General features: G+C 44.7%; 2 protein-coding genes across 3 annotated transcripts in view; one reads left to right on the top strand and one right to left on the bottom strand.

The window, feature by feature from the left end:
• Positions 1 to 226: 226 nt before the first annotated feature.
• On the bottom strand, positions 227 to 11993 carry LOC142585827 (uncharacterized). Of its 2 annotated transcripts, none has more exons than XR_012829132.1 (2): positions 11290 to 11993; positions 227 to 951 (listed from the first exon to the last, which is right to left on the bottom strand). XR_012829132.1 is itself a non-coding variant. In XM_075696853.1 (2 exons), exons 1-2 carry the CDS (start codon positions 11097 to 11099, stop codon positions 378 to 380), a joined length of 729 nt encoding a protein of 242 aa, XP_075552968.1. In that variant the 5' UTR covers positions 11100 to 11976; the 3' UTR covers positions 227 to 377. The 2 variants fall into 2 exon arrangements, 1 of the variants encoding a protein (XP_075552968.1); XM_075696853.1 differs by having other exon boundaries at positions 10945 to 11976.
• LOC142585828 (lysine-specific demethylase 5A-like) overlaps positions 10196 to 27853 on the top strand; it is an 83153-nt gene continuing 65495 nt past the window's right edge. The window contains exons 1-9 of the mRNA XM_075696855.1: positions 10196 to 10308; positions 12253 to 12419; positions 13783 to 13860; positions 14689 to 14748; positions 15008 to 15070; positions 18332 to 18508; positions 19193 to 19351; positions 21795 to 21885; positions 22858 to 22931. Of these exons, the coding sequence (XP_075552970.1) occupies positions 10239 to 10308; positions 12253 to 12419; positions 13783 to 13860; positions 14689 to 14748; positions 15008 to 15070; positions 18332 to 18508; positions 19193 to 19351; positions 21795 to 21885; positions 22858 to 22931 (939 nt within the window). The 5' untranslated portion in view covers positions 10196 to 10238. The remainder of the gene's footprint in view (positions 10309 to 12252; positions 12420 to 13782; positions 13861 to 14688; positions 14749 to 15007; positions 15071 to 18331; positions 18509 to 19192; positions 19352 to 21794; positions 21886 to 22857; positions 22932 to 27853) is intronic.

The raw sequence follows: 27853 nt of genomic DNA, 5'->3' as shown, positions 1-27853 counted from the left end.
TGGCAAAATAGGTAGCTCAAGGGGATGTAGGTTAACAAAATTTGTTGCGAATTAGCGCTTGTCCTGTGTCTATCTTCTGTCATGTCTAAGTGCACTTACCAGTATTCAGTTCCCAAGTTTAAGGGGAGTTTTTTGCCGGCGCAGCTCTAGTGCTTATCGTTAGTTCTACAGTGTGCCATCTGCAATCACCTTGGCGTGGCACGTGCTTTGAAAAACCACACGGAGAGAGAGAGAATTAACCTTTATTTGAAGCAGTGACTTGTCAGTCGAGGTGGGAGGGCCCCTCATTCCAGGAACCATCTGGCTTGGATGGCCCTCCGGGGCCGGGCGACGAGTTCGCGCTGGTCGACTAGGTCCGGCTTGGAGATCGCAGCCTCCTACGTTTCAGCGAGGAGATTTGGGCCTGCGTCTGCTGCTACAAGTTGTGTCGCTGTGATGCTTGCTCGGGTGTTCTTGCATTGCAGTAGGAGGTGCGCCATGGTGTCTTTCACGTTGCAATGCGGACAGGTGTAGCTGTATAGCGTCGGGTGGAAATGATGCAGTAAGCTTCCGTGGGTAAAGGTATTGCTCTGGAGTCGCCTGTAGTCGGTGCCTTCGTTTCTCGTTAGTTTTGGATGTGGCGGAGGGTATACCCTGCGTCCAAGCCGATAGTGCTGCAGTAGTGCTTGGTAGGTTAGCGGTATTGTTTCCGTTTCCTCCGCTGATTTGGGTGGGTGGGACATGTCTATAATCTCGTGCGGGGAGGCCCGGTTGACGCTTGCGCGGGCCGCGGGGTGTGCCGCTTCATTCCCCTCGAGTACATCGTGTCCCGCAACCCACATGATGCAGGTGTAGGGGGGAGGAGTGTCGCCACGTTTCAGTATGTTTATCGCTTTGGTGGAGATCCTGCCCTTCATGTAGCTGCGTACCGCTGCTTGAGAGTCGGTGAAGACCACTACGGCATCTTCAGCACTGGAAATTTCAAATACCATAACTATTAAAAAGACGCCTTGTTTCAACAGTCTAACCAGCTTTGGAAGTGCCTCAGATGGCATATGTTACTTGAAGTGTGGAGTGTTCATTATGTTTTGGACTATGCTTAAGTCTAAAAGGAAAGAAAAGAAAAGACCAGTGCATTTTGTTGCTCGTATGATGTATATGATAGAACTTAAGCAGCGACACATTGAAAAAGTACATTTTGCAGAAAGCAATAGAAGAAGCCTAGAATTTTGAAAAACGTTCTCCTGCAACATGCTAAAAGTCAGCACATTCTGATGCACTGTGACTGAATCACCAAAAAAATGAAGAGATCAGTAGACCTACTGATAAATCAGCAGCTGTGGTAACAATGGAAACGCACACACACACACACACAAACACACACACACACACACACAGACACAGACACACACACACACACACACACACACACACACACACACACACACACACACACACACACACACACACACACACACACACACACACACACACACGTTCCACTCTTGAAAGCGAAGCTTAAGCGCCCTCCAATTTTTGTGTTGTTAACTGTCATGACAGAAATGTAAGCACGAAAGGGTTGATGCCACCAGTGAAATTCTGCCGATTCACAAGAAAATGATACGAGAAAAGCAGACGACAGACATGGATTACTGCGGTGCGCCGAACGAAGTAAACAACTGGCAAACGAAACGAGTTCGTTCATTGATCACTCCTGAGTGTATGACGGTTTTTATATGAAATCCACATGAATTTAATAATTACTCTGTACATAATCATTTTATTCATATAAAAACTTTCAGTTGTCTGACCAGCGCTTGTCCTGTCTTCCTTCTCGTGTTCCGTTTGTGTGCGCGCTGCCCAAGAATGGAAACCACTTCTGTTGTATGCGCTAGCAGTGGCCGAAGTTAACGCGTGCCGAGAAATTGAATATGTGCATGATGCATTGAACATGACCGGAGTTCATTCCTGCATCACCACTGCACCGATCGATCGAGTTACTGGACGATACACGCCCGGGTCTTGGTCGCGCCGGCATTGCTGAAGCAGAAATGATTACTAATACTTTCAACTTCCGTCTCTTGAGCACTGTTAAAAAACAGCCAAGCGATTTACATTGCTGCCTCTATTCTATATTGTAGGAGACGTACTAGTTAAACTTGTGTGCGCATGTCGTACTTGCGCTATGCAGCGATATATCTTTTTAATTTCCGCACAGTGTCGATGAAAGTCCGTTGTCGCCATCAGAGACAACACAGATTTGTAGCAAACATTTTGTGAGAAACTGCAAAAATGACTTTTATTCTTCACTAAACGTTGTGCGACGCCAAACTCTGAGCCTTCATTGGCGATAATGGAGTTCCACAATCCTCTTTTGACAGCCTGCTTCGTTTATTATTTCGAAAGGCCGGGGTACTGAGCGCATGCACGTATATTTATTTCTTCACTGTGTGTGCTACCGTAATAAGCAGCGACAAGACACACCAAGATGTGCGCACAACGTGCTCAGTCTTTATTTGACTCGAAAGGAAAACAAAACACTCAACAATGATAACTATGGGGGTCGAACACGATGAAACAAACTGATACGATTAAAGGAATGTTTTAGGTTAAGACAATGAGCTGGAAGTGATTTTCCTCGACAATCATTCACTACACCAGACAGACCCTGCCCGCCGGCAGGGAATTGGACACGTCACGCTCCGAACTTCAGCCGAACATCTCGTCATGTCCCCAGCGGCAGCGATGACAGCACTCATACTGAAAGACAGTGAAGTGTAGATTGACTTGATTAGGCATGTGTTCATTCACAGCACGTCTCAGTCGCTGACGATGGTGGATCGAAGCCTATCCTCGGGCGACTGATACAGGGGATGGTGCGCCAGCGATACTTTCAACGAGCCCCAGACATTTTAAATGATGTTGGCGCACGGGGATTGAGGCCGCCACTCTAAGAGAGTGACGGCGCGCTCTTCCAGCAGTTCTTGCACAACACGAGCAGTGTGGATCGGCGGCCTATCGTGTTAGAATATATAGTCGCCTTCCAGGAACGGGCCGTCAAGAATGTATGGAGCCAGTACATCGTCTATGACTGCAATGCACCTTTCAGCGATGAACTTACCTTCGAGGCGTATAATGGGCGTCGCACAACGCTTAGTAAAGAATTCCGGCTCATTTCACGCAGTAACGATGAGATCGGCGCAGTGCAACTGACAGTAGAACGCTTCCCAGCAATGCAGTCAGCGCGCGCCGCCGTAGCAGACGACGCCGTTCAAGACCCCGCCCCTCGAGCACCCGAGCCTGCGCGAGCAGCTGCCGCGCTTGCCACATCGCGATGCAATGCGCTCCGAGTTTTCCCCTAAGTGTAAAACAGACTGTACATCGTCCTTCGAGTAAAATGTCCACGCACACACACGTAGACACACACGGCGCACGGTACGAAACGTGCCCAAGCACGCGCAGTGCAAGAGGCAATCAAGGCGGTGCGAACGAGATATGGGAGAGGCGTACGAGGTGTACCACCCGCTTGTTGAATTTTGCCCCGCATGCGGCGCACTCGACGCCGGGGCAGCAGCGCCGCTCGCGGTGTCGTTCTTGTCTATAGGGATGACAATTGTGACAAGTATATGGATTTAGGTAGCTATTACTACATTGATTGAATAAAGACACATACACGTAACTTGCCGTCTTTTATTTTCTTTCATTCGTTACCACATTGACTATAGCGTTGTGGTACACGGGCAGTACAACCGATCGCTGTGGTACACCGCGATCGGTTTTACTGCCATTCCAGACACGTTCTCGCCGAAGTTTAAATGTATACACAACCTGTGATCGGCATGTTGACATCCGTGTAGCACTCAATTCCAAACCGTTCCAACAGGAAGGACATGATCCACTTGCCGTCGGGGTGCGCTATGTCGACGTTCAAGTCCCCCACTACGACGATCGACTTGTCTTCGACGGATGAGATCCAGCCAAAGGCGTCTATTAGGAAGGCATCAATGTCTCCTTCGGACGTAGCCGTGGGGGAGGGGGGGGGGGTACACTGTCGCGACGACGGTACCATCTTCCGTCTCCACGGCACACACGTTTGCACACTCGGCCTGCTCTGCCATGGGTAACGCGTAGTGCAAGACGCCCACATAGCCATTCTTTGCGTAAATCGCAACGCCGCCGGCTCGAGAGGCAACGCTCTTGTTGCACACTATTCCGGTGCATCCGTCCACTTGTAGGAGCATGCACGTCCGTCCAGGTCTCCGACAGGCAGGGGATGGGAATGTCTCGAAGCACGGCCGGCACGGCGTCGTGCGTTATGTCGGCGAAGTGCAGGCGCAGCGAACGCTCGTTTAAGGCGGCAAGTGAGAACGAATGCGGAATTGGCTCAATTGTTCGGTGCTGCTTGCTATGGCATCCTGCCCATAGCAAGTTCAAAGAGCAACTGCTGATAACGTCGATAGGGCGATGACTACGTAAGAGGAAAACGAGAATACGTAGACTACTATATATTCGTACGGGGAAAATTTCTCAATGCGTCTCGACAGACGGACGCAATAATTTTCAGAACCCATAGCCCCATACACAACTTCGCTGTAAAACAAAAAAGTCGTCGACGAGTCAACAGCATGCAGAAACTGGTGACTCGCCGACGACTTTTTGTTTTGCACACGCACACACACACACACATTAATATATATATATATATATATATATATATATATATATATATATATATATATATATATATATATATATATACAGTGAAGCATAGGATCACAGAATCCGGCACAGAAATAGTTCGAAGAAGGACCTAGGACACAATAACAGAACTTTACTGACGTTTCGGCAGGGGTACGGCCTTCATCAAGAGTGCGATTGCAAGCACACAGAATTCAATTTATACATTTATATCCGTAAAAAAAAAGAAAGAAGCGAGAGAGGGAGCAAACTATTTCTCCGTCCGCGCGAGCATGACTATAACAAGATTGAATGTATATGACACGGTTTGATTCTGCCCAGCACCGGATAAATATCTAATTATTTTAGAACGCAGATCTTACGCGCCCGTTCCTGCGGCATGCGTCGGCGTAACATAGCGAATGAGCACAGCGAAAGATGAAAGAGCGAACGCGGAGCGCAGCGACGGATGAAAGACGCCAGGAGAAAAGCGGAGGAGGAGGGTGCAGTGGAACCATGAGACGGAAAGCGGATGAGGGTATGGTGAAAGCGTAGTGCGGAAACGATGGCTACGCGATGGCGCCAGAGTAGCGCGCGTCGTCTGGGGGGTCTGTCTGCGGCGGCTGCTGTGAATCGCGCCCGCGCGTAACCCACGCGCTGCCTCTCGCGATCTCCAGTTTGGCGAGGCAGTCACGCCAAAGTTCGCTCCGTTTGCAACATGCCAGGTGAGACAGATTGTCCGCGCCAACCAATATATCGCGAAATGAAAACACTTATAGAGCTGCGCTCAAATGTTGCATCAGGGAGTATCGTAATGGTCGGTTAATTATTTTTTTTTTGTCATTGAAGAGCGGTACGGTACCAAGTTACCCAAGTTGGCGTTAAAGAGGTTCGTAATGGGCGGCATATACTCAGTGCCACCTATCCAGTGATCTCTCTTACATGCCAGCTTTGCTCTCATCCAAAAGCAGATATTCCACATACATTATACGAATGCCCCGAGGAACCAGGTCCGGAGGGACTCAAAAACTTTGCAGCGTGGGAGGCTGCGGTGACCAACTCGGACTCTCACATCCATAACAGGGCCGTACTGAGCGCTTTGGAGGTCGCAAGACGCCACCTCACGGAGCTTCAACGCCAGGACAAAATCAGTCCTTAAAGGGCTAAAGATGTCTGGGCAACCGCTCCTACTCTTCTAACAATTTTGTCTAAATAAAAGTTTATTTATTTATCCAGTGATGTTGGTCCGACGATTGGTTTCGAACTCCGTTCTCACAGCACAGCAGCCCGGTGCTATGACGTACTGTAATTTGGCAATGTGACTGCTGTACAGCAAAACAATGGGAGAAACGAGGTCGCTTCTGCGATGACGCCACGAGAGAAGCGCTGCGACCGAGCGGTGTGCCTCGCGCGAAATTCAAACATGTTGTACAAAACTATCTGCATTTATAAACTAAAACGCTCTCAAAACGCAATTTAATTTATAATTTGTCTAAAATAAATAACACAAACTCTTAGGTTACAGCAATAACGCCGTCTAAGTTGTGGAGGTCTCGCCCGTTCTGTTGGGACAAGGGAATGACAACACAGTAGTGCAGACAATCACAAGGGCATTTATTGCACCTTTATACACTAATTCCTGCTGGCAGACTCAACACACAAATATGCCGATGGGCGCGCGACAAATCTAGGAAGTCTGACTCACCGAGACCGGATAGCGAGCGAATATGTTCGCCCCCATGCTGGACACCAGAGCCTGGTCGCTCGCGTGTACGGTCACACGAACAGTCGCCCGTTCGAACGATTATGTTCGTCCATTCCGGCGAAGGCCTCGCGAGAGGGTCTCGCAGAAGCATGTATCGGCGTACGCGCGGAATGTGTGCGCCGCTTTCCGAACCCGCGCCGAAGAGGAACAGCCATGTCCTCTTCCTGTTGTTTTGAGCCCAAGTAACCCCGCCATTAGGCAGCGTTAGCAGCGCAACACTCACGCCATCTCTCGGGAGGCAGGAACTATGCGGGAAAAACAACATCAGGGGACGCGTGAGAGTCGTGCATGCCTATAAAGTTTGCACGCTTCCAATCACAAATCAAATAGAGTCCCTGATCGTCTGCTCAGCGTTTCGGTTGCACAAGATACACAAAACACTAGCCTGCTCGTTCCGTTCGGTAAGCACGCACATATTTTTATAAAAGTATTTCGGAACACACGAGGATGAGAAGCCCGGAAGGAGCACCTGCCTGGTTGCACAGGATTCCTTTCATGCTGCATCAACCAGAAAAGCGGTCAGAATGTTTCACCGAAGAAATAATGATAATAATAATAATGCTCTGTGACGAATGCAGTCACCATTGTTTGAACATATCGCTCCGCAAAAGGGCGCCGAAGGGCAAGAATACAATTAATGTTCCCAATCTGAAGAAGCCTGGAGTTCTAATCGTTGTGCAGGAAACACGATGCATAAAAATGAATGCTTTTACACACCCAGCGCTTGCCGTGCAGATAAATAATGTGCTAGCGCGGCAGGAAAGAGCGCAGAAAAAAACAACCAGCGAGCTCCGCACGGACATGCTTATGGCCTACGCGACAACCATAACTACTGATCCCGGCGACCCTGTGCTCCACCATTATGGCTCCGCTTGCCAGGAATGACTTCAGGCTGAAGCGACAGATGACGCTGCAGGAGACCGAAAGAGACGCTGTAGCAGATTTTCATGCTAGGTAAATCACGTTGCTTGTGTTATTTTGAATCGTGCTGTATTTGTAACCTTCAAATCTGAAGATAATGAAAAATTTAAGCTGTCATAATCCAATATGTAAATATTAGAGGTAGGCGATAGAATATCGACTTTTTCAAATAGCAGTCGAATACGCACATATTTACAGCAGGAATATTAATTTTGTTTCAGTATAATTAGGAACATGCTTGCACTGAATAGACGGTCATCTATCACGCACAATTAATGTCGTTTTATGCAAAAGATCCCAACGGTTATGGAAAGAACTACACGAATAGCCGCTTGACACCTTTAAGCCTGGTGACAAACAAGCTTTCCAAGAATGACAGGCATTTGAAACTGATCATCTTTTCAAAAACGCATAATAAGTAGTTGTTGAAAAGTATAAGTTATGGAAAAGGAAAATCAAACGCTAAGGAGGTATTTGTGTGCCCTAGACAGAATACAGAGCCCTTTACTAGAAAATAACATCACTGCTTGCAACGTAAGAGACAAAACTCCTACGTGACTAGGCTGCAAGGAAGACTAATTGGCAGGCCATAAGCACACTATAGCCGATTGTCATGTATTGGATGAAAAGAAGGGGAACCGAGGGGCCCGGTTTTGTAAGAACGTTCGCACGTATTTGTTAGTCAGAACCATGTATGAAACCAACAGATAATGAAGAAACGGAAATCATAGGATAAATTATTTGTAGTTTCTAATTGGAATACAGAAATGAAAAGCCAATGGGAAATGGAAGAAGACTCAAATTGGAGAGGGGGGTGGGAGGGGCGGAGCTGACGGTGAGAGCAGAGTCCACAACCTTGGCAACGTTGCACTACAAATTGTGCTACGGCGACGGCGGCAGTTCCAACGTCCATGCAGTCTTAGGTATCTATGCAAGATTTACCCAAGGAGTGTTAACCAGCGCAACACTTCCACCACAAAACCAAAAACAAAGCTTGTATTACCGATCTGGTTTCTGCATGGCGTCAAAAACCTTGTCGCTGTTGTACTTGTAATAATTATAATTTGTGATACTTTGTTCAGTAGGTGGAGAACGGTAACCCGATTTGTACAGTCGGCTGTTGCGAAACATTCGAGTAGCTTTGATATTCGAAAATACCAAATAGTTCATTTTCGAATACGAATAAAACCATTACAATTAATTGCACTTAATTACAATTAAATTACACACCAACTGTTCATATTCGAAACTTCGATATTCGCCTATCCTATAGTAAATACATTACTAAAGCTAAAGCCCTTGATACTCTGTTGGTAAATTCAGTTTTCCTTCAGCTACACGAACATTAGACCAACAGGACACCATCCAGGTAAATTATTTACTTTACGCTAGCTTATATTAGAGTGTTTCAAAACACCTACATTCTCAAAATCTACATCAGTTATAGCGAGAGTTTTAGCGACTTTTTTTTTGTATCACTTCAGTGACACGCTTCCTAGAATGTTGGCGACACTAGACTGTAATGGTTCATAATGTACGATTGAAAACCAGATCTGTCGACAACAAAGATAACTTTCACTGACACATTTTTCAGTCTTCTTTATTACAATGGCAATCGGTTAAACCGCAAGGGAGGCGAACTTTATACGTGCCACCTGGGCCCGCTCCGACTATGCATTCTCCGCCCAGTCGTGAACATGAATTTCCGCATAACCTCCCATGAATATTTTCCAACAAATCAACGTGTCATAGTTGACTGGCCTTTGGCCGCTAAAGCGGCATCTACCTAACCTCCCTCCCACTCGCGCTGCGCGCCGGCTCGCTCCGCTCCCCTTGGAAAGAGCCTTCCGTGTCGCGCTTTGTGGTAAAGCAAACGAAAAGCGAATATGTACTGCAGAAGTCAAAGGGGAAACTACCCGCCGTGGTTGCTCAGTGGCTATGGTGTTGGGCTGCTGAGCACGAGGTCGCGGGATCGAATCCCGGCCACGGCGGCCGCATTTCGATGGGGGCGAAATGCGAAAACACCCGTGTGCTTAGATTTAGGTGCACGTTAAAGAACCCCAGGTGGTCAAAATTTCCGGAGTCCTCCACTACGGCGTGCCTCATAATCAGAAAGTGGTTTTGGCACGTAAAACCCCAAATATTATATTATATTAAAGGGGAAACTACATACAGGTTTTTCAATGCGGACAGAGTAGCGGCGGCAGAGCGATCCCAGGTGGCACGTACTGCAAAGATCGCTTTCAACCAGTCGAAAAATAGTGGTGCGCCACTGAGCCGATCTACAGACGACACGCGGCGAGCCGACTTTTTAAAGGCACACCAGAACTGGCGAAGGGAACGGCTTCACGGACGGTGAGTGAAGTGGGAAAGGGACGCAGCAACGCATGTGGGGAGGGGGATGCTGCTTCACGGAAAACTGGCGCCGAGCCGCGCTCCCTCAAGGGCTGCCAACGTTTCCTTTCTAGCTCCCAACGAACCACTTCTCTCGCTAGCAAAGACGGGCTGCGTGACGTCATGCTTTTATTGTTCCCTTCTTCCATGGGGGCAGCGCCGGCGCCACATTCCCGAATACATTCCTTCTTCCGTGCCAGAACACAATTATGGAATAAAGGAACACTGCCTCCTGGCAAAATAGCTTTTCTTCTTCCTCCGCGACAATGAGTCCATAAAACCTGAACGTGTTGCACAACATAATCGATCGGACTGCGTTATTTATTCTCAAACAAGATTGAAAACTCGGCGTGAAAAACCGCACTCCTCAACGTTTTCCAGACATGAGATTATCCAACGCTTTTCTCAAACGATTTCTAAATTGCGAAGTTAGAGCGAGCTTCCCGCACACAGCACCGCAATCCTCAAAGACGTCACTGGCATCGCCCCCCGCGTCCGCTGTATGTGCGGCTGCGTCATCGCTTCCATGCACACGCCATCAAAGCCACTGTTTACAACACCCTCTGCAACAGGTAACTACTGCTTCCATTAGGGGCATCGCGCGTTGGTACATTGATAACGCGCTTATCCCTTTCCCGCATGCGCAGACGGTACCTGGCAAGGGCGACGAAGAACTGTAACCCAAGGGTTAACGTAATGCGACATCCACGTGGGTAAATCGTTCTATCTTTAGCAGCCACAGCCATCCAACCAGGGCCGCGGCACGTTGTAGCGCTTCTAGTCCTTTTTTTCGGAACGTTGGCACCGACAATTAAACCATTAAAGGGAAATAACAGGTGCTATGAAGCAGGAATAGACGACGGCGCTCCCAATGCGCTCGCCGAGTCGTGCTCCGGAAACTTTTTCCCATTAAATCTCCGTCCCAGCCCCGGCAGTCAAGTGCAAATTGCTAGCACACTGGAGACAGGCTTCTGGACCAGGCACACATTATATGGGGCTGCACCTCGGCTGCACTGTCATCGCCGAAAAACAAGAGGTCATGAGGCCAGCCACCCTTCCCATTAAATCTTTCGGTCTCAGCCCCAGCAGTCAAGCGCAAATTGCTAGCACAGTGGAGACAGGCTTCTGGACCAGGCACACATTATATGGGGCTGCACCTCGGCTGCACTGTCATCGCCGATAAACAAGAGGTCATGAGTCCACCCTACCTTCGGCCCTGGGAGCTTGGACGCCGGCATCTTGCTAGTCTCGCTGAAGCACAGAATACTAGCACACGCTGAAGGGCAGTTTGCGAGGCACTGCTGCGATTCATACGCAGCACTTTGGTGGTAGCTTGCTCAATTTTTAACTCTGGTGGAACCATTTGCACGGTGTTTTACTATTTTTAAAATGAACGATTAAATATATCCAACACCGTAATGTTTCAAGTCAGTCTCTTAATTTTGACCCTCTCATCTGAATTTATTGAGAAACTTGTTACAAAGCAATCAAGACAATCGCCATTTCGCAACGCGCGGCAGTCAGGGAGGCTCCCTTCAACGATTTCCGCTTACCATCCGTTCAGTCTCGCAAGTTTTTGTCTGTCCGAATATCGGTGAGCAACATGTACCGGAATGAGATATGACACTAGGTCTAAAGATAATAAATTGAGCGCAACTAGTTATCACAAGACTTCTACAAGCTACACAATGCAGTAGAGCCTTATTTAAAAAAAAAGAATTAATCCACGCTGCACCGTTAGTTGTACAATATAAGGTCTAAAGAAACGCAGTAACACTGATCTGTGCGGCCGCGGATGCCCACGACACATCCGCGATAAAGAAATCCCTAAATAGAGTCCCCGAGAAACGGCTTTCTAGACGTCGTTGGTCCACTAGCACATAGGTAAACACGAAGAAGTGCGCTGTAAGATAAGAAAAATTCCGATTGGTGAAGTGAGACAAAAGCCCAGCAGAGCTGCGCAAATACAGTACGCGAACAAGCACACCGTCACGAACGCCAGGACCGTAGGACACGCAGTGGCATGGCAGTGGACGATTCCTGTACCAAGTCCGTAGGCTTGCGAATGGACCCTTCACGTTGATTGAAAGCTTGGGCTTATGTCACACCGTAAATTTGGGTAATTTTCATATCAGTTCAGTGCGCGCAAAGCAGCGTAAGCTTAAAAACTTTAGAATGTTTCTAGAGACGCGATTGTTCGCCGATTGCAGCAGTACGAAAACGAAGAGTTCGCACGCACAAGTGTTATTCCGCGTTCTTCAATCGCGTTGCGCACTTTGCACGGTGTTTTACGTTCTGTATATATGAAAAATGCGCATTTTATTAGCCTGTTAATTGATTGTGTCTTGCTAAAAAAAAAAAGCAGCACGGAATTTACCATCTGTATGATCACAGTTTAGATCTACTTTCTCTCGCGGAGCGGACCGCCGCGAGTCACTCGTGCGTGAGAAGAAAATGGACAGACGTGGACATGTCTCGTAGTGAAGTAAATAATCGCGCATTCTCTTTCTCTTAAGGACAACGTGCCCGGAAAATGACGAACCCTGACGGTGAATTCGTTCCTCCACCGGAGGCACCGGTGTTTGAGCCGACGCCCGAAGAGTTTAAGGACCCCATGGCATACATAGCGAAAATTCGACCCATCGCGGAACAGACTGGGATTTGCAAAATCAGGCCACCCCCGGTTAGTACTCGAGCATTACTATGTTTCCACACTTTCGTCTGACGATCCATGGTTCTGTCAACACATTTTGTTCTGTCTTACCAAACAGACCCGTTTGCGACGCCTGTAAATATGAACTCTATGCCATTGAGACGCATTATCAAATACGAACATGGCGTCTTTTGTTTTCATGCGGGGATTTAAATCCCCGAAGGCGTGTTGCCCACGGTGACACGGGTAGAACTGAGAGACGCTGTGCGGCTCAGCCAGGCTTCTGTATTTAATGCAGGCTCATTGGCGTTTGTTGAACGAAATCTTGTGCGCGAAAGCGAGCCGAGGAACTAAACCTTTCCTTTCATGCACGCTACCAGGTGTGAACATTAGCCGACAGGGGGTACATTTCCTATATGGGTGTGTGGCTCAGGACGTGCGGTATTCTAGGCTCTCATGTTGTATTGCCTGACACCTATTCAAAGGAATGACCAGGTCTCCCTGTCGACCTTTCGCTGTGAGAAGCAAGCGTCGCTAGCAGAAAAAAAGAAGTGTTCATTTTGCTAGCTGAAGCTAAAGCTGGTTCCACAACTTCAGCACTGCGGGCAATTGTTATTTGCTCGAATTAGACGTGGTAGCTCAGTTTTCAGTAAACGCAACTCCCTCGGGTCAAGAATAGTTGTAGCTTTCGCTTCCAGCCTAGTATGACCACGGATTGCATTCTTTTTTTTTTCTTCAACATGTCGGACTTGTAAAATGGCGTCAGCGTACTGCGTCGGCTGGCTGGGATGCCTCCTCTCTCATTTCTCATTGGTCGAGGACGCCCGTCGGAGTGGGGCACTTCGGGGGGCAGACCGTAGATCATCGCTTTCTGTTTGCGTTTGGTATCGCATCATAATCGCATCTTGACGCCACTCGAAAGCGTTCTGTTGCGCGTTCCGAGTCGAACGATTCGCGCAAAGCCCCCCATTCCATATTTTAATGTCGCCCCTGCCACTACCTCGCAAAGACCAGTGCGTGACGTCCGCGCACTGGAGAAGAAAAAAGAACAACAATGAAAACAAACGAGCATAAAATACACGCATAAACGCATACGCTGCCGAAGGTTAAGCGCCAGTCTGCGTTGTTAAATTTGCAGCTGTTTAATTTCTTGGTAGTGTCATTAACTACATTACCAAAACGAATAATAGATGCCACATTTCATCACCCTTTAACCTGCGATAAAATTATATTGGGGAGGGTTCTTATTGGAAATAACATGATTTGCGCTTGAAAGATGGGAAAAGTGACACACCATGGAACTTAGTGCACAAATGTTGAATAGCACTTGAATGCATCTTACAATAACCCTGCTGTCCACTGAAGCTTGCCTCTGATCACCTGCTTCCTCTAGGACTGGCAGCCACCATTTGCAGTGGATGTGGAGAACTTCAAGTTCACCCCAAGGGTGCAGCGTCTAAATGAACTAGAAGTGAGTCTTCGTGGCAGATTCAGCCATATTCCGCACAAATAAACTAGAACAGTCTATGTCTCAGATTAATTTTCTTTGCCTGGACCTGGATATGTATTGCCATCTAACATTTACATGCCTTTCTTATTTCATTTGGAGTCTTGTATACATGCTGTTTTTGTATTGTGCTAATTCAATTGTTTGCACTCTCATCAAAGTATTTGCTGTCGGAAGTTGCATTTGCAGTATCCAGCATACCTATGTTAGGTACTGCATGTGTATTTGCATGTGCTGAAACAACACCTCAATAGCAGAATCATTTATGCAAACATAGTTAAAGCATGTATTTGTGTTCTGGTGTTTGCTGTCAGCATCAATATGTTTTCTAGTAGACTCGCGTCTTTAATTGGATTTTGGCAGCACTGATTTACATAACCAATATAAGTTGCTTGGTATTTTCCTGGTTTACCTGCATGAGAAATTGGTCAATTTTGATCCCACATCTTAAGCTCCTTTACAGAATTCAGTCATAGATGCTACATTTGCATGCCTCACCTTGTTCTGAAGCTGCATGCTTGTAGTGTTGCTAACCATACAAGCAATTTGTTAATAGATTTTGGTATAACTCGTATTGTTTACCTTTCAGTATAACTCCCATTGTTTATCTGAAACATAGGTTCTCAGTGTACAGAACTGGCGCCTGAAGAGAATATCTGACTTAAGCTATTCAGATCGCAGTGTCATGCATTAATGCTTACGTAACAGGTCTCAGTGAATCTCTTGTACATTGCTATTTCATAAGTTGTACCTTTTGTTTCGTTTGTTCAATGCCTTTTTCACATTTTCCAGGCAACTACGAGAATAAAGCTCAACTTTCTAGACCAAATAGCGAAATTTTGGGATCTGCAGGTAAGAAACACTGCTCTTATTATAGTTTACCCTGTCTGTGTAGCAAATCGTAGAGCATTTTTAGGCACTCGCAACTCTTCCTTGTCCCAAGTGCTTTGCCTTTCTCACCAGTTCTCTTTACCATGTTTTTATAAAGTGAGCCAGAACGCAAAAATACTGGAGCAGTTATAGTAGTTGCTGCTACTCTGTACACTTTCTTCTGCATATAGCAATGCTATGCTATGAGGACATTCCTGAACTTTCATTCTCCTTACTGCAGGGGTCAAGACTGAAGATACCCAACATAGAAAAGAAGGCCCTTGACCTCTATAACCTCTATAGAGTGAGTGATCACTCCTTGTGTCTTTCTACTTTTTTTGCTATCGTATGTTTCTTATGCATGGTTGGAAGCCTGCAAATAAGTTGTACTTGGGGGCTGTATTTTGTAATGACCATTTCACCATGTTTTTTTTTTTTTCTCTGTAATAAATGTTGGGTGGTAGTGTATGAGCCAATGACACAAGGCAAAAACGAATGGAACACCAATAATGTCCCTATCCTTTACATTGTGTTGTCTTTTTTCATTGGGGTATGATAGGTTTAGCTGTTTTTGTGCCATGAAACCCTCGTCTCAACAACAGTTCTTGTGAGTGTAAATGTCAATTTGACTGGAGTATTTAGGTGAATGCAGGTTTTCTGGATAGCCACTGAGCCCTTATGCAAAGATAGCTCATTATTACATATTCCCGACGCGCTAGACATAGTTTTCTATTAACAGGAGCAAGTCATATAGCTTCAGTTTAATGTATGTATACCATTCCTGTAGTGGAGAAAAAAAAAAAAGAATGCATTGCAATATGAAAACAGAAATGAGTGTCACCGCTTGTGGCATTTGTAGCTTACTCCCTACATACATGGACCAGCACCTGTATAATAGGTAATGTTGCTTGTGAAATTGTTGTTTGGTTGTGATAAGAAAGCTTTGCACATTGGTGTGTGCATGTATGTGTGTGTTTGAATGGCATGCATTCATAATTCGGTGTACAATCTGAAATGACCGTTACTACTAGTTGCTGGGCTAGTTGTACTTCTTGCAGTGGAAAAGACTTGAAAACATGTAATGAAATGTTTTTCCTGTGCGGTCATTTTCCGCAGCCTTAAATCAGTGATTTCAGCAAAAGGATTACTCCCTTAGGGAGTTAGGGGCTTGAAGCTGTGATCAAATTACTCTCAAGTGCTCCTTAATTTTTTGAAAAACTGGAATATTAGAGAGTTTTAGTTTAGGGGACGCAAGCAGCTTGCGTACGCAAGAACTAGGGGCCACGGCACTGCGCATGCGCAGACCTCCATGTCCGGGTCTGCGTAGGCGCATTACCGTCGCCCCTAGTTCTTGCGTACACAAGCCGCTTGTGTCCCCTAAACTAAAACTCTCTATTGGCAAGCTGACATGGGTGTTAACACAACTGCCCAACTCTCCCCCTTGATGAGCCAAACCACCACAGCTACACCACCACCACCTTCACTACTGCTACTGTTCTACCGCTGCTACTAACTACTACCACCACTACTGTTACTAAATCAAGTGGAGGAGCCACCTTAAAGTCCTGAGGGTGGGGTTGCAGTTAATGACTCAGCACTTACCATTCACCGAGTTGGTGCTTCATGTGCTTGTGAATCTGTCACGCTCATGTTACTCACCTGGCAACATTCTGGCAGTTTGAAAGTTTTAGCACACGATGCCTTGTTTACGCTGTTGTGTATTGAAAGTTGCACCATCACTTTCTTGCACCATTTAGGGCCATTATATGTCTTGTCTTGAATGTGTTGTCGCTTCTCTCAACGTGTGCTTGAACTAGAAACAGTTTGTGAACTGATGCACCTGTACCTGAAATGCTAATTTCCATGAACAGAGCTATAAGTGCTGGTCTGTTGCATCACATGCAGGCCTTCTATATTGTGGAAACCCATCTGTAAAGCTATGGGCATGAATAATGGAACTTAAATAGAGGCTAAAATTGAGCAAACAAGTATTAGAGAGTAGGGTAGTTTTTTGTCAAAAGGGGAAATGAGGTACCTTGTAATAGCTTTCTTTGTTGTGGGATGTTGGATAATTTAAAAATAATCTTGCTCATACATGAAATGAATGGAGAGGGACGGGGGAAGGATGAGACATGAAGCCTTTGGCAAAGCATTAGAGGCACTCTGTACATGTGACTTTGTCACCAGGCCTTGCCATGGAGCACTTTTAGTACACTCGGAGCTTCTGAGCTCAGGAGAGTAGGGAATAGTGTCCCTGCTAATATATTGTTCCTCTGAAGCAGTGAAGGTTCTGTATCCCCTTAAATTGCCCATCCCCAATTCAGTGGTATTATTGGTTATGTGATCACTGTCAACTTTTGACAAAGGCTGTATCCTCCCAATTTCTTCTCCTTTAACCTTTCGCACACATGTGCGTGCATGCATTTGTGTAAAGCACTGGATATTGGTTTCTTTATGCAAAGAAATGCTGTTTATCTTGTAAATGGGGCCGGCACCTCTTTGAAAAAATTTTCAGACTCTTTCTTTTTTTCTGTGCCACCTCCATTTTCCTTGCACCTCGAACTTTTCATGTTATTAATCCAAAATATGAACATGGATTTCTTTTACAAAGAATGAAACTGAAAAAAAAATTAGAACTACAATGAAATATAGGAAGACTGAAATTTTTTATTTACTTTACCATGACAAAGTTGGTCTTAATAAGACATTGTATGTTAAACCAGCCTCTGAATGTCTTATGTGTCCACATAATTCTTAATTATTGTGACTTTCATAAATTTAAATAGCACTTAAATTTTCATAAACTCATCTTTTCTCAGAATGATACCAGACAGTTATTAGGATTTATATATCTGCCAAGGAATTGGTTGTAACCGTTTTGCTATTGTGTTAGTTTATCAATTGTGTAATGGTGCATATGATAGTAAATAATGCAGCGTTGCGTTCTGTTAGGTTCACTATGCCATTGTGGCATATGTTTCACTTAAGTTTTTATCAATGAACTTTGTGTGCCCCCTCCAGGTTGAGGCCTGATACTCTTAATATAACATAATATAAATAAATAATGACGATTCAGTTGCATTCAAGAAAACTTGAGTTTTCTTTCTATTCATATCTCAGTTTCAAAGGCTGCTGACCTTGCTTTGTAGCAGAGTGCCCTAGCACTGTCAGTCAGCTTTTTTGTCATTCAGCTGGCTAAAGCTTATTCTTCCAAGGAGTAAAGCTAACCAGCTGGGCCAGATTTTTGGGATTCAAAGGGTGCATGTTTCATGCAGAATGTTTTAACACATAAGACAGAGAGGACAGAACAGTCTTAAACCAGGGATTTACTTTGAGGGAAAAAAAAAACAAAGTATATGTACATAAAGAGAGAAAGAGACTGTGTAGATGCTTCACACATGTGCTGGTGAGAACATGCTGCAGAAGTTCTACTTTTTTCTGACAAGCACACAGATCGAAATGACATTCTTGGGGCAGGTGGCACCATTCTTGGGGTGTGTTCATCCTGATTTCTTTGGAGCATTCTTCTGCACTCACCCTTGCTTCGATTTGCTCACATACGCAGTTTGTCCACGATGAAGGCGGCATGGAGCAGGTATGCCGAGAACGAAAGTGGACCAAGGTTGCATCACGCATGGGCTATGCACCCATGCGCACTTTGGGCTCACTACTACGGCAACATTATGAGCGCATCCTCTACCCATATGACGTCTTCCAGAGCGGGGCCAACCTTGGCGACGTTGTGAGTCCCTTCAGCTTGGCACTCATCGGTTTAAAATATACTCTCTCCGGTTAAAAGTATATGAGTGACCTCAGATTTGTTTTTAATTATCAGAAATTGAATGAAATACAGTTTGAAGGAGCTTTATCGGTTACTATAGCATGTTTTAAACAGTTGTATTTCAACCAGTTGTTTATGATTGTAAGGACTGCAGTGTACTCTAAAATTTTGTTAACCCACCAAATTGTGCTGCTAAGTATTGAGGTCACAGTTTTAATTACCAGCTGGGGCGACTGCATTCTGGTTGAACTGGAATGAAGCAATGCTTGTGTACCATGCTTTAAGCTCACATTAGTGAACACCAGGGGATCGAAATTAACATGGAGTACTATACTACGATACCCCTCATAGCCCCCTAGGTAGTTTTGCGACAGTAAACTCAATTTTTTTTTTAAGGAAGAAAGGCCTCAATATTCTTGACGAGCTGTTACTTTGATGTCTAAATGAAAAAAATCAAATTGCTGATCACCTCGCCTCTTGCTTGATGGCTTCATGAGCAGTTGAACTTTTGCCCTAATTTTTTCCAGTTTACGTGGTACTGAATAAAAGAAGCATTACTAGATTTAGTTGGGGAAATGTGTCTCATAGTATAAAGTTTGACTTTGCCTGGTTGTGTATGATGGGGATCTTAATTATGGAATGCAGAACTTGAGTGAGGACTCTGAAGACTGTGACAAGAAAGATCGGGACTATGTGCCCCATGGCATACCGTCGCGGCAAGCCATCAAGCCTCCCCATGACCGATCGGCCCGTCGTTCCAAGCGCCATGGCAAGGAACCGCCAGAGTGTGTGGACATTGTCGCAGTGAGTTGCAATGACCAGCTCAATGTCACCAAATGAATGGACTCCATTGTGTGTTTTACCCCTGCCCTTCACTGGAACATGGTCTCTGGTATTTTTACAATGCCTGCCCAGTCCTACTTAAACTGAGGGAGTTCACTTAAAAGGCACCATTATCTGAGATGCTGGTTCATGTTTGTGGAGTGTGAACCCGGTGCTGGCAACCTCTTTTCATAACCCCAATTATTGAAAGCAGAAGCTACGTTATCGCTTGCTTCCTTGCTAAATGAACTTCACAAAAGGTATTGACATAACAACGGTAATGGTAAAAGAGCTATGAGCTTTCCGACAAATATGTTCAATGCAAAGGGTGGCTTTTTCCTCTTGTTTCCTCATTTGCGAAAGCTTATGTGAAGGCTTCACTACAAGTGCCTCCACGTCACATGCACAACGTAAGTTATGCTTGCATTTGATTATCTTTTTCTTTGTTTGCTCATGAGAAAGTGGTGCATATTATTTGTATGTTACTGTTAGGCTGTTTTTTTATTGTACCTCTCACTTGTCCCTTAATTCTTCATTATGGTGTACATAATTTTTCGTTACTAATTCATTGGTGTCACATTAAGGGGCCAGTCATCTTGTCAAGCTACTGAATACATCCACTTTTAGTGGATGTTCCTTCCTTTGTAGTAAAAGAAAAATACAGAAAATTGAAATTTCGCTACACGTAAGTTGTGAGCAGCATGCATAGGGTTACCCACCGTGGTTGCTCAGTGGCTATGGTGTTAGGCTGCTGAGCACGAGGTCGTGGGATCGAATCCTGGCCGCGGCGGCCGCATTTTAATGGGGGCGAAATGCGAAAACAGCCATGTGCTTAGATTTAGGTGCACGTTAAAGAACCCCAGGTGGTCGAAATTTCCAGAGTCCTCCACTACGGCGTGCCTCATAATCAGAAAGTGGTTTTGGCACGTAAAACCCCAGATTTTTTTTTTTTTTAATGCATAGAGTTGTTGGTCAGTGCACTAGCAACACCAGGCATAAAACGTTGAGAATGTTGTGTTGCCCGCAATGCTTCCGTACATTTTGATGCGACTGGGCAGGCTTTGTAAAAACATGAAAGGCTGTGGTTGCACACACTGTGTGTCTGTGTGTATACACAGGTGCGAATGCTTAGGTGGGCATACTACTCATTTAACGCCTCTCTCTCACTGTAGTGATCTCAAAAAGGTGATAAAGTACAAAGCTTGAGAGTGCAGTATATGTCGTTGATAACTACTTATAACATGTCTGTCAAAAGGCACTTGTTTGGAGCAACAGTGTACTTGTATGGGCATAGCAGGCATTCCTTTTTCAAAAAGCACTTAACTGTAAGAATGTTTAGCAGTCTTCTCTGTAGAAAATGTGCCTCAGATGCCACTGCTAATATGCAAATGGGAATATTTGCAAGAAAAGATCTCATTCAGTCTACTTTGTACATTTGCTGATCACTGGAGAGGGATGTTGAAACCGTTTCCTCTCCCCACACCCAGTTTCTGAGTAATAATTGGCAGGTGGGCTTCGCACTGTCATTTTACTGTTGTGATCACCACAGAATGGAAAAATTGTTATCGACTATAACATAGTACTTTGATCGGAAATTATTTATGTGCTACTGTGATATGTGATGCTTATGTTCGGGGGAACCAAAGAGTAGGTGGGTAATCAAAAAACTATTTTTTTCTTTAAGTTTAGTCATATGATTCATTTTTCTTTTTATTCCTTCTAGACGGGTTGTGCACCCGCTTGCAAGCCCTTGCCCTAAATTGCATGTGTGTTTACTAAAGGACTTGACATCACTCACCCTATAGGGCAACAAGTATTTACCCATGAAGCCTGTCATTCATAACTGTGGCACTGTGATTCAGTGAAGTGTAAAAATCTAGGGCTCATTAATAGCAATATTTTACTGATTTTTAATAACAGGTATGCAGCTCCATCCTTGCCACAAATTGCACATTATTGTAGTATTTGCATCTTTGATATTTTCATGCATGACCTAAATTCATGAGCCAAGCTCGGCATGAGTGACCTTTCTTGTTTTTAAGAAGAGGCAAAGCCGTTTAAATTAATGCGTTTCTATGGCACTTGCACTGTGCACTAATATTCATTTTTATTGCATCTGCGACTGTTCAAATGTGTGACGCTACAATTAATGTTCGTCGGTGAAGCATTGAGCTTTCTTTCACATTGCATGGCTGTCCGAGTTGTGACATGTGCCATTGTTTAAGAGACAAAATATTCCATTTTGCATCCACACATAGTCTTGTGGAGAAAACAGCTGCAGGCTTCTTTTTATTGTACAATAAAGCTACAACGCATTCCAAGGGCTTCCTTTTTCATGCATAATTTTCTTGTGCTCTTTTCATGCTGGACACCTGTATGCATGCGTCACATGATAAATTGTTACAGATGAATAACTTTGTTGCAGGGTGATGATGTTGACTATACAAGCAACAATGAACTAAGAAAATTGCAGTTTTACGGAGCAGGACCGAAGATGCCTGGCTACTGTCCTAAAGGTGAGCTGTTGATGTTGGTATAAAAAATTGCCGGTAAAATTATTAGTCCTTTATATTCTTTTTCTATTCATTGCATTTGTCACAGTGATAAATGTAGGCAAACTTCCCAATTATCAGCTTTGCTACAGATAATTTCAATTTGAGCTTCGATTTTAAATGCAATAATTCTGTTGGTTGAAACTACATTTGTTTTTGTGGTCTACTCAGATTGGCTTGTGGGGACCGCATGTATTTGTTTAAATTATCCAAAATTAAATGAAAGATTGTTTGAAAAATTAATGCGGAGGTAGCATGCAAGAATAAACTGTACTTAATGTACTTATTCATTGTGATATTTATTTATTTATTTAAATGCATACTCACAATTAGTTGACATAGCATTAAAATCAAGATGTCATAATCTAAAAGGTGGGTACAATGTCTACACCCGGATTAAGTAACTGAACACGCATAGCAGGTTTTCAGCATTACCTACATTTATGTTTGCTTTATTATGAAAAAAGCTCAGTATTTGGTATTGTCCTACTATTTCTATCAACCTCAGTTTGATTGATTGGCATTGGCTCTATTTCTTGTAGACTGTGTGCTGTTTCTTGTATCCTGTTACTTGTGTGTTATGCTAGCTTTATATAATATGTACGTTCTGTTTGGTAGTGAGGCATAGTTAGGCATCGTTGAAACTCCTTTTGCTTCTGATTCCCTGGTAGAAAACTGTCCTGCATTTTGTGAAGTTGTTTGTAAATGATATAATTTGGAACATTGGGGAGCATAGGGTGCCTAAATAAATAAAATTGTGCTGGTATTGCTGTGGTGATTGCTTTGTGTGCCACTGTGCTACTCTTGGCACTTAACGAAATGTTCTAAATTATGGTGGAAAGCATATTTTTGATTTCTATGCACTGGTGCTTGTTGTAATGTACTTGGGCTTGTAACATCATTTTTTTTTATGCACTTTGTTTCATGATTTCTCAGGGTCTGGAAGCACATGCACTGATGACATGAAAGACGAGTGCTGTGAACTGAAAGATGAGCGAAAACCAAAACCTGTAAGGGGCCTCCTTTTTTCGTCAAGGCCATTGAAACATGTTAATATATCTGCATCATTGTGTTCATTACAAATACATTACTCTGTATCCCACTTGGTTTGTTAGAAGTCGACACTTCTTGCAATCTCTTTGTTGCATGAATTTGCTTGCTGTTTGTCCTGTGTTGTAGATGTGTTGTAGATGTGTATAATGCAATAACTAAACAGTTAACAATTTTCTGCCACAGATTTTAACTCGCTGTTGCCAAGAATTTTAATATAATAGCGATGCACACCTTTGATGAGATCATTAGATTTCATGTGTATTTACCGTATTTACTCGCATAATGATCGCACTCGCGTAATGATTGCACCCCTGAATTTTGTCGTCAAAATTCATTTAAAAAAGAAAATTTCCCGTGTAATGATCGCACCCCGAACTTGCCGCAGCGATATATCGTGTGCCAAGTCTAGCTAATAATGATCGCACTTACCACCTGTCGAATGCTACGCGAACGACTCTTCAAGACAAACCAAGCAGTCATCACGCGCCAAACATTCTTAAGTAGATGCCCCATTTCATTACTTTCATCACTTTCAGCACTTCCATGACAAAAAGAGGTACAACCAAACTTGCCTTTATTATGTGTAGGCTTTATAAAGGCTGTGGTCAACAACAACAAAAAAAAGGCGCCTTTAGGATCTTCTCGTCTGCACTCGTGGGCACACAACAAATCGTGAGCAGCAATGATAGCAGCCACGTTTACACTGATACGTTAGAAGTGTACCCTATTCATACCCCAATGCTTGTAACACAGCTAAGATATTCGCCCACCCTTAGTGGAAATGTGCCGTGTTAGGATAGTAGTGAAGACAAATGCCGCAGTTTCCACAGCATGCCAGCCATGTGTTTCTATGTCACTGGCAGCTAAGCGTGCCCATTTGTTTCTGTCCCCTCAAATTGGACATGGCTACGTTATTGCCGCAAACTTGTTGATATTAACGATATTGTTCATTACTGATATGGAAGAAACTGTTTCAATGCATGTAATGTACTCACGAGAAGAAAAAACTTGCGTTCAGCGCGTTCGGCTTGCTCCGCCGGCCGCCATTTTTGTTTTGGTGTCTTGCATTACATACAACGGCAGCCGCCTATTTGTTGACCTGTTGTCATCTTACAGTAAATGCAAGCTGAAAAACGTTTTTTTTTTTTTTGCGGGAAATTTAACCCGCATGATGATTGCACCCCTGAATTTGCATCAATTTTCCTTTTACAAAAAAATGTGATCATTATGCGAGTAAATACGGTATATCTTCTCACTGTGATCAAGTAGCCAAATCTTGATTTTCTGTTCTCATCAATGGTCACCTGTTACATTGCCTGCCAATTTGACAGAAAACTCAAGGCTTTGCTCAAACAGTATGTACTCTTACTGAATGGCCTCAAAGATCTTAGTAGACAAGATATACACTCAATATATTACATATAGTCCACTGTTCAACGGAAGCTTTCCTTGCAAGGATCGAGCATAATTGAAATAAGACACACTCACCAAATGAAGGATTGATTCTGATGTATGCTGCCTATGTGGGTCCATTGTTCACAGTGTTGATGAAAAGCTGAGGCTGTGGCTTATGTTTGGAAAAAATTTCGCATTGAGGTAGCATAAATGTCGGGTAGATTGCCTCGTGTCATGATTATCGTGTGTGGTGCAACTTGCATGTGCAGTAACTCTTTTAACAGCAGATCCTCGCTATTAACAGCAGACGTGTTAGTCACTGCACATACAAGCTGAACCACATGTGATCTTACATACGCAAGGCTGTCTGCCCAACATTTACGTGCTGAATGTGGTAATCAATGTGGTAATCACTCATGAGAATTCAGTGCATATATCGACTGTACTTCATCTATCTGCGGTGACAGCATGACAAGCGTCGAGGTACAGACCGCAGTTTCGTAGCAACATCTGCTCGATTCAATGCCATTCCTTTGCTCGTTACTAAGCCATACCTATAGCTTTTTTAAGGGGGACACGGGTTTTAGAGACCAAAAAATCTCGAAAACATCAATATTTTCAAAACGGTATTTTCGGAATTTCCACCTATTATTCTACCACTTCGCCAAATATTGCGTATTCTAAATCAATATTTTAGCCATAATATAAATTTTTGGCGCCAGTGTGGGCTAAATATGAGCCAAAGTTCCCGTAATAAAGCGATTTTTCCACGGCGCGTGATGGCCCCCGCGGTCGTTCGGACACGCTGACCTGTATATCGTTTCAAGAGCAGTCTCTTGTCTTCATTTTCCCGCCACCACCGGCTCCGCCCGCACATTCACAGTGAAGAAATTCCACCTCAAAAAGAAGACTCAATGCGTGCTGTAATTGGTCAACAAAGGCACATGGCCCTCAGCTAGCCTCGCCACTGGCTAGACCGGCGTCATCTGCATCACTCCTAGGCTGCTCCACACACACCATACGTGCCAACGAGGTTTCCCACACAGACAGCAATGCCGACCTCGACTCCAAAGTTTGCTGCTAAGTTCAAATTTAGAAAAATAAAAAGGAAGAGGAAGTGTAGAGAAACAATGTAGAGAAACGACACTCCTCTGCGCCACTTCCTGATGACATCGATAAGTAGCGTTTATAGTCCGACGTTATCGGCGCACAGGCAAGCTTCGCTCGACGCGGGGTGCGTTGGAGTCCGTTGGTCGCGTCCGGTTACGCTGGCTGCATTAGTGCGTCGAACCATTGGTCTAATGATAGACGCTGTTGTTCTTGCTAACGTGATGTAATGTGTGCGCGCTCGCACTACGTCGGACTTTATTTAGCCCGCCCACCCGCTCCCGAAGTCGAGCGACGCCGGAGATCCCGATGGCGTGTTAGGCCTAGTCCTCCTAAGTGCTCCTGACAACGGCCACATTTCATCGATGTTTCAGCACAACGCTACTATTCTGTAGCTGGAATTTTTGCCGTGTATTGACAGTGAAGCTCAAGGAAAAGCTTCAGGATTAGTGCGAACTCCTGCTACTGACCGAAAATCAGGACTACTAGATTGCGCTGACGACACTGCTGCTGGGCAAACTAGGTGCCGGCTACGTCTGTTAAGTGTGCATTTGCTGAAAACTTGCAGTGGGTGCTCAGAAGGCACCACCGTAGTGACACTAGCCAGCCTACATTCCTGGAGGCTACTAATGCAATTAAACTTGTATGTATTCAAGTATTTTGTGGTGTCATAAAAATAAGCTCATTTTGTTTTTTCATGTTTTCTCGGAATCCAATTTTTGGTGTTTTTTGAACTTGCCAAAGCGCTATCTCGGTCTTCAGAGCCATAAGAGCCATATAGAACCATAATTTTAGCAGCGGCATGTAGCTACATGTGTGTACTATACAATGCTAGGAGCAGATTGTTTATTTTTCGCTTTTTTAAATTTTAAAATCTGGCTACTAATTGGACCGCATGATTGCCATGTCTGGAGATTGAACTTCAAATTGCTGTAAAATTGGTAATACCTGCAATATAAGAAGAGTCCTACAATTGTGTTGCCTGCGCTTTGTAGTATCCAGCTACAGTCGCCGACCGATTTTCCGGACTCCAAAAATTCGGACATGCCCGATTATTCGGTCAGCTTCGCGGCACCGCAATTCTCCCCATAGACCATAATGTATAACAACTGCCGAAAGTTCGGACACCTTGCAACCTCTCGTCTGATTTTTCGGACACTCCTTTAGCTAACTCGGTCGAGAGCACCATGCACCGACTCTGACCGGTGCATGGTTCGACTTGCTGAACGCCATTTTTATTTTGAACGGAGCTTCCTTGCTGCCCCACGAAGTGGCGCTACTAGAAATCCCCGCTCATCATCATCGTTTCTGCCTGGTTAGATAGAGCGGCTCTGCAGCAGTTCCGGTTTCAGCTTAGTAAGCCATGTCAAGACAATCCAGCAGCTGATTTGTTTCCTCGCGCAAGACGCTGCGAGCAGGCCGCGTTTTTCGTTTGTGCGACTGGTGTCGGCACGGTGGTGTTTGCTTTGTGTGCTGTGTCGAGGTTTCGGTGATCCAACGCGGCATACGTAAACATGGCGTCAAGGGTCTAATGGCGCCGACAGTGCCCGCGCAGACTGCGCTGGGGAATGCCGGCAAGCGGGTGCCGGGAGGCCTAAGATTTGTCGCCTTCCGATGTGCTCCCTACTGACGCGGAAAATGTTCTGCCGAGACCTGCGCAGTGGTGACATTGCGATTCCGGACACAGTCTCATTTGACAGTTTCATAGGTGCTGACACTGCTGTATTGACATGCGCAGAACTCGACGACGGCAAGATCATTCGTTAGGTTTCTGCTGCACCGCCGGACGATGACTCCGAGTCGGAAGATGACGCACCATGTGCTACGCTGCCGTCGCATGCGGAGCGTGTACAAGCAGTGACTGTGCTTTCAGCCGCCAATAGTGACCGTACGACCCTCTCCGAGATTCAGGCTTATCTGATTACGCGTAAACGGAACAGCGTGCAACGGCGCATTCACGATTTCTTCCAAGGCTACTGCCGAGCCCGAATAAGTGCGTGGAAATAAAGGATTTCATTTTTTTTTTTTTTCTTAATCTGTTTTTTCGGACACCTGTTTATTCGGACATTTTCGCAGTCCCCGTAAGGTCCGAATAAACGGTCGGCGACTGTATATGTCTTTATAAACATTCTGGCTGATACTCTTCTTACGGTTGTTCCGATAAACAATAGGTGATTAATTTTTATTATATCTGGAACTACTCAATCAATTTAAGAAGTCATTATACAGTCGAACCCGACTATATCGAACCCGTTTACATCGAATTATTCTATATATCGAACAATTTCTGGACACGATATAGTTACAATGAGTATATATCGCAAAAATTACGCTTACATCGAACAAAAATAGCAGCGACACCCGATATATAGAACGT

This window comes from Dermacentor variabilis, chromosome 6 (genome assembly GCF_050947875.1).
Source record: "Dermacentor variabilis isolate Ectoservices chromosome 6, ASM5094787v1, whole genome shotgun sequence".
Lineage (NCBI taxonomy): Eukaryota > Metazoa > Arthropoda > Arachnida > Ixodida > Ixodidae > Dermacentor > Dermacentor variabilis.
Note: the sequence above shows the minus strand (reverse complement) of the source record. Positions and strands in the feature narration are given on the sequence as shown.

Bases quoted from the DNA above. Each gene is read 5' to 3' on its own strand.
- LOC142585827 (XM_075696853.1), bottom strand. From the start codon at position 11,099: ATGGTTCCACCAGAGTTAAAAATTGAGCAAGCTACCACCAAAGTGCTG. The intron at 952-10,944 runs GTAGGGTGGACT...TGAAATTTCCAG, and splicing joins CCAAGCTCCCAGGGCCGAAG to TGCTGAAGATGCCGTAGTGG.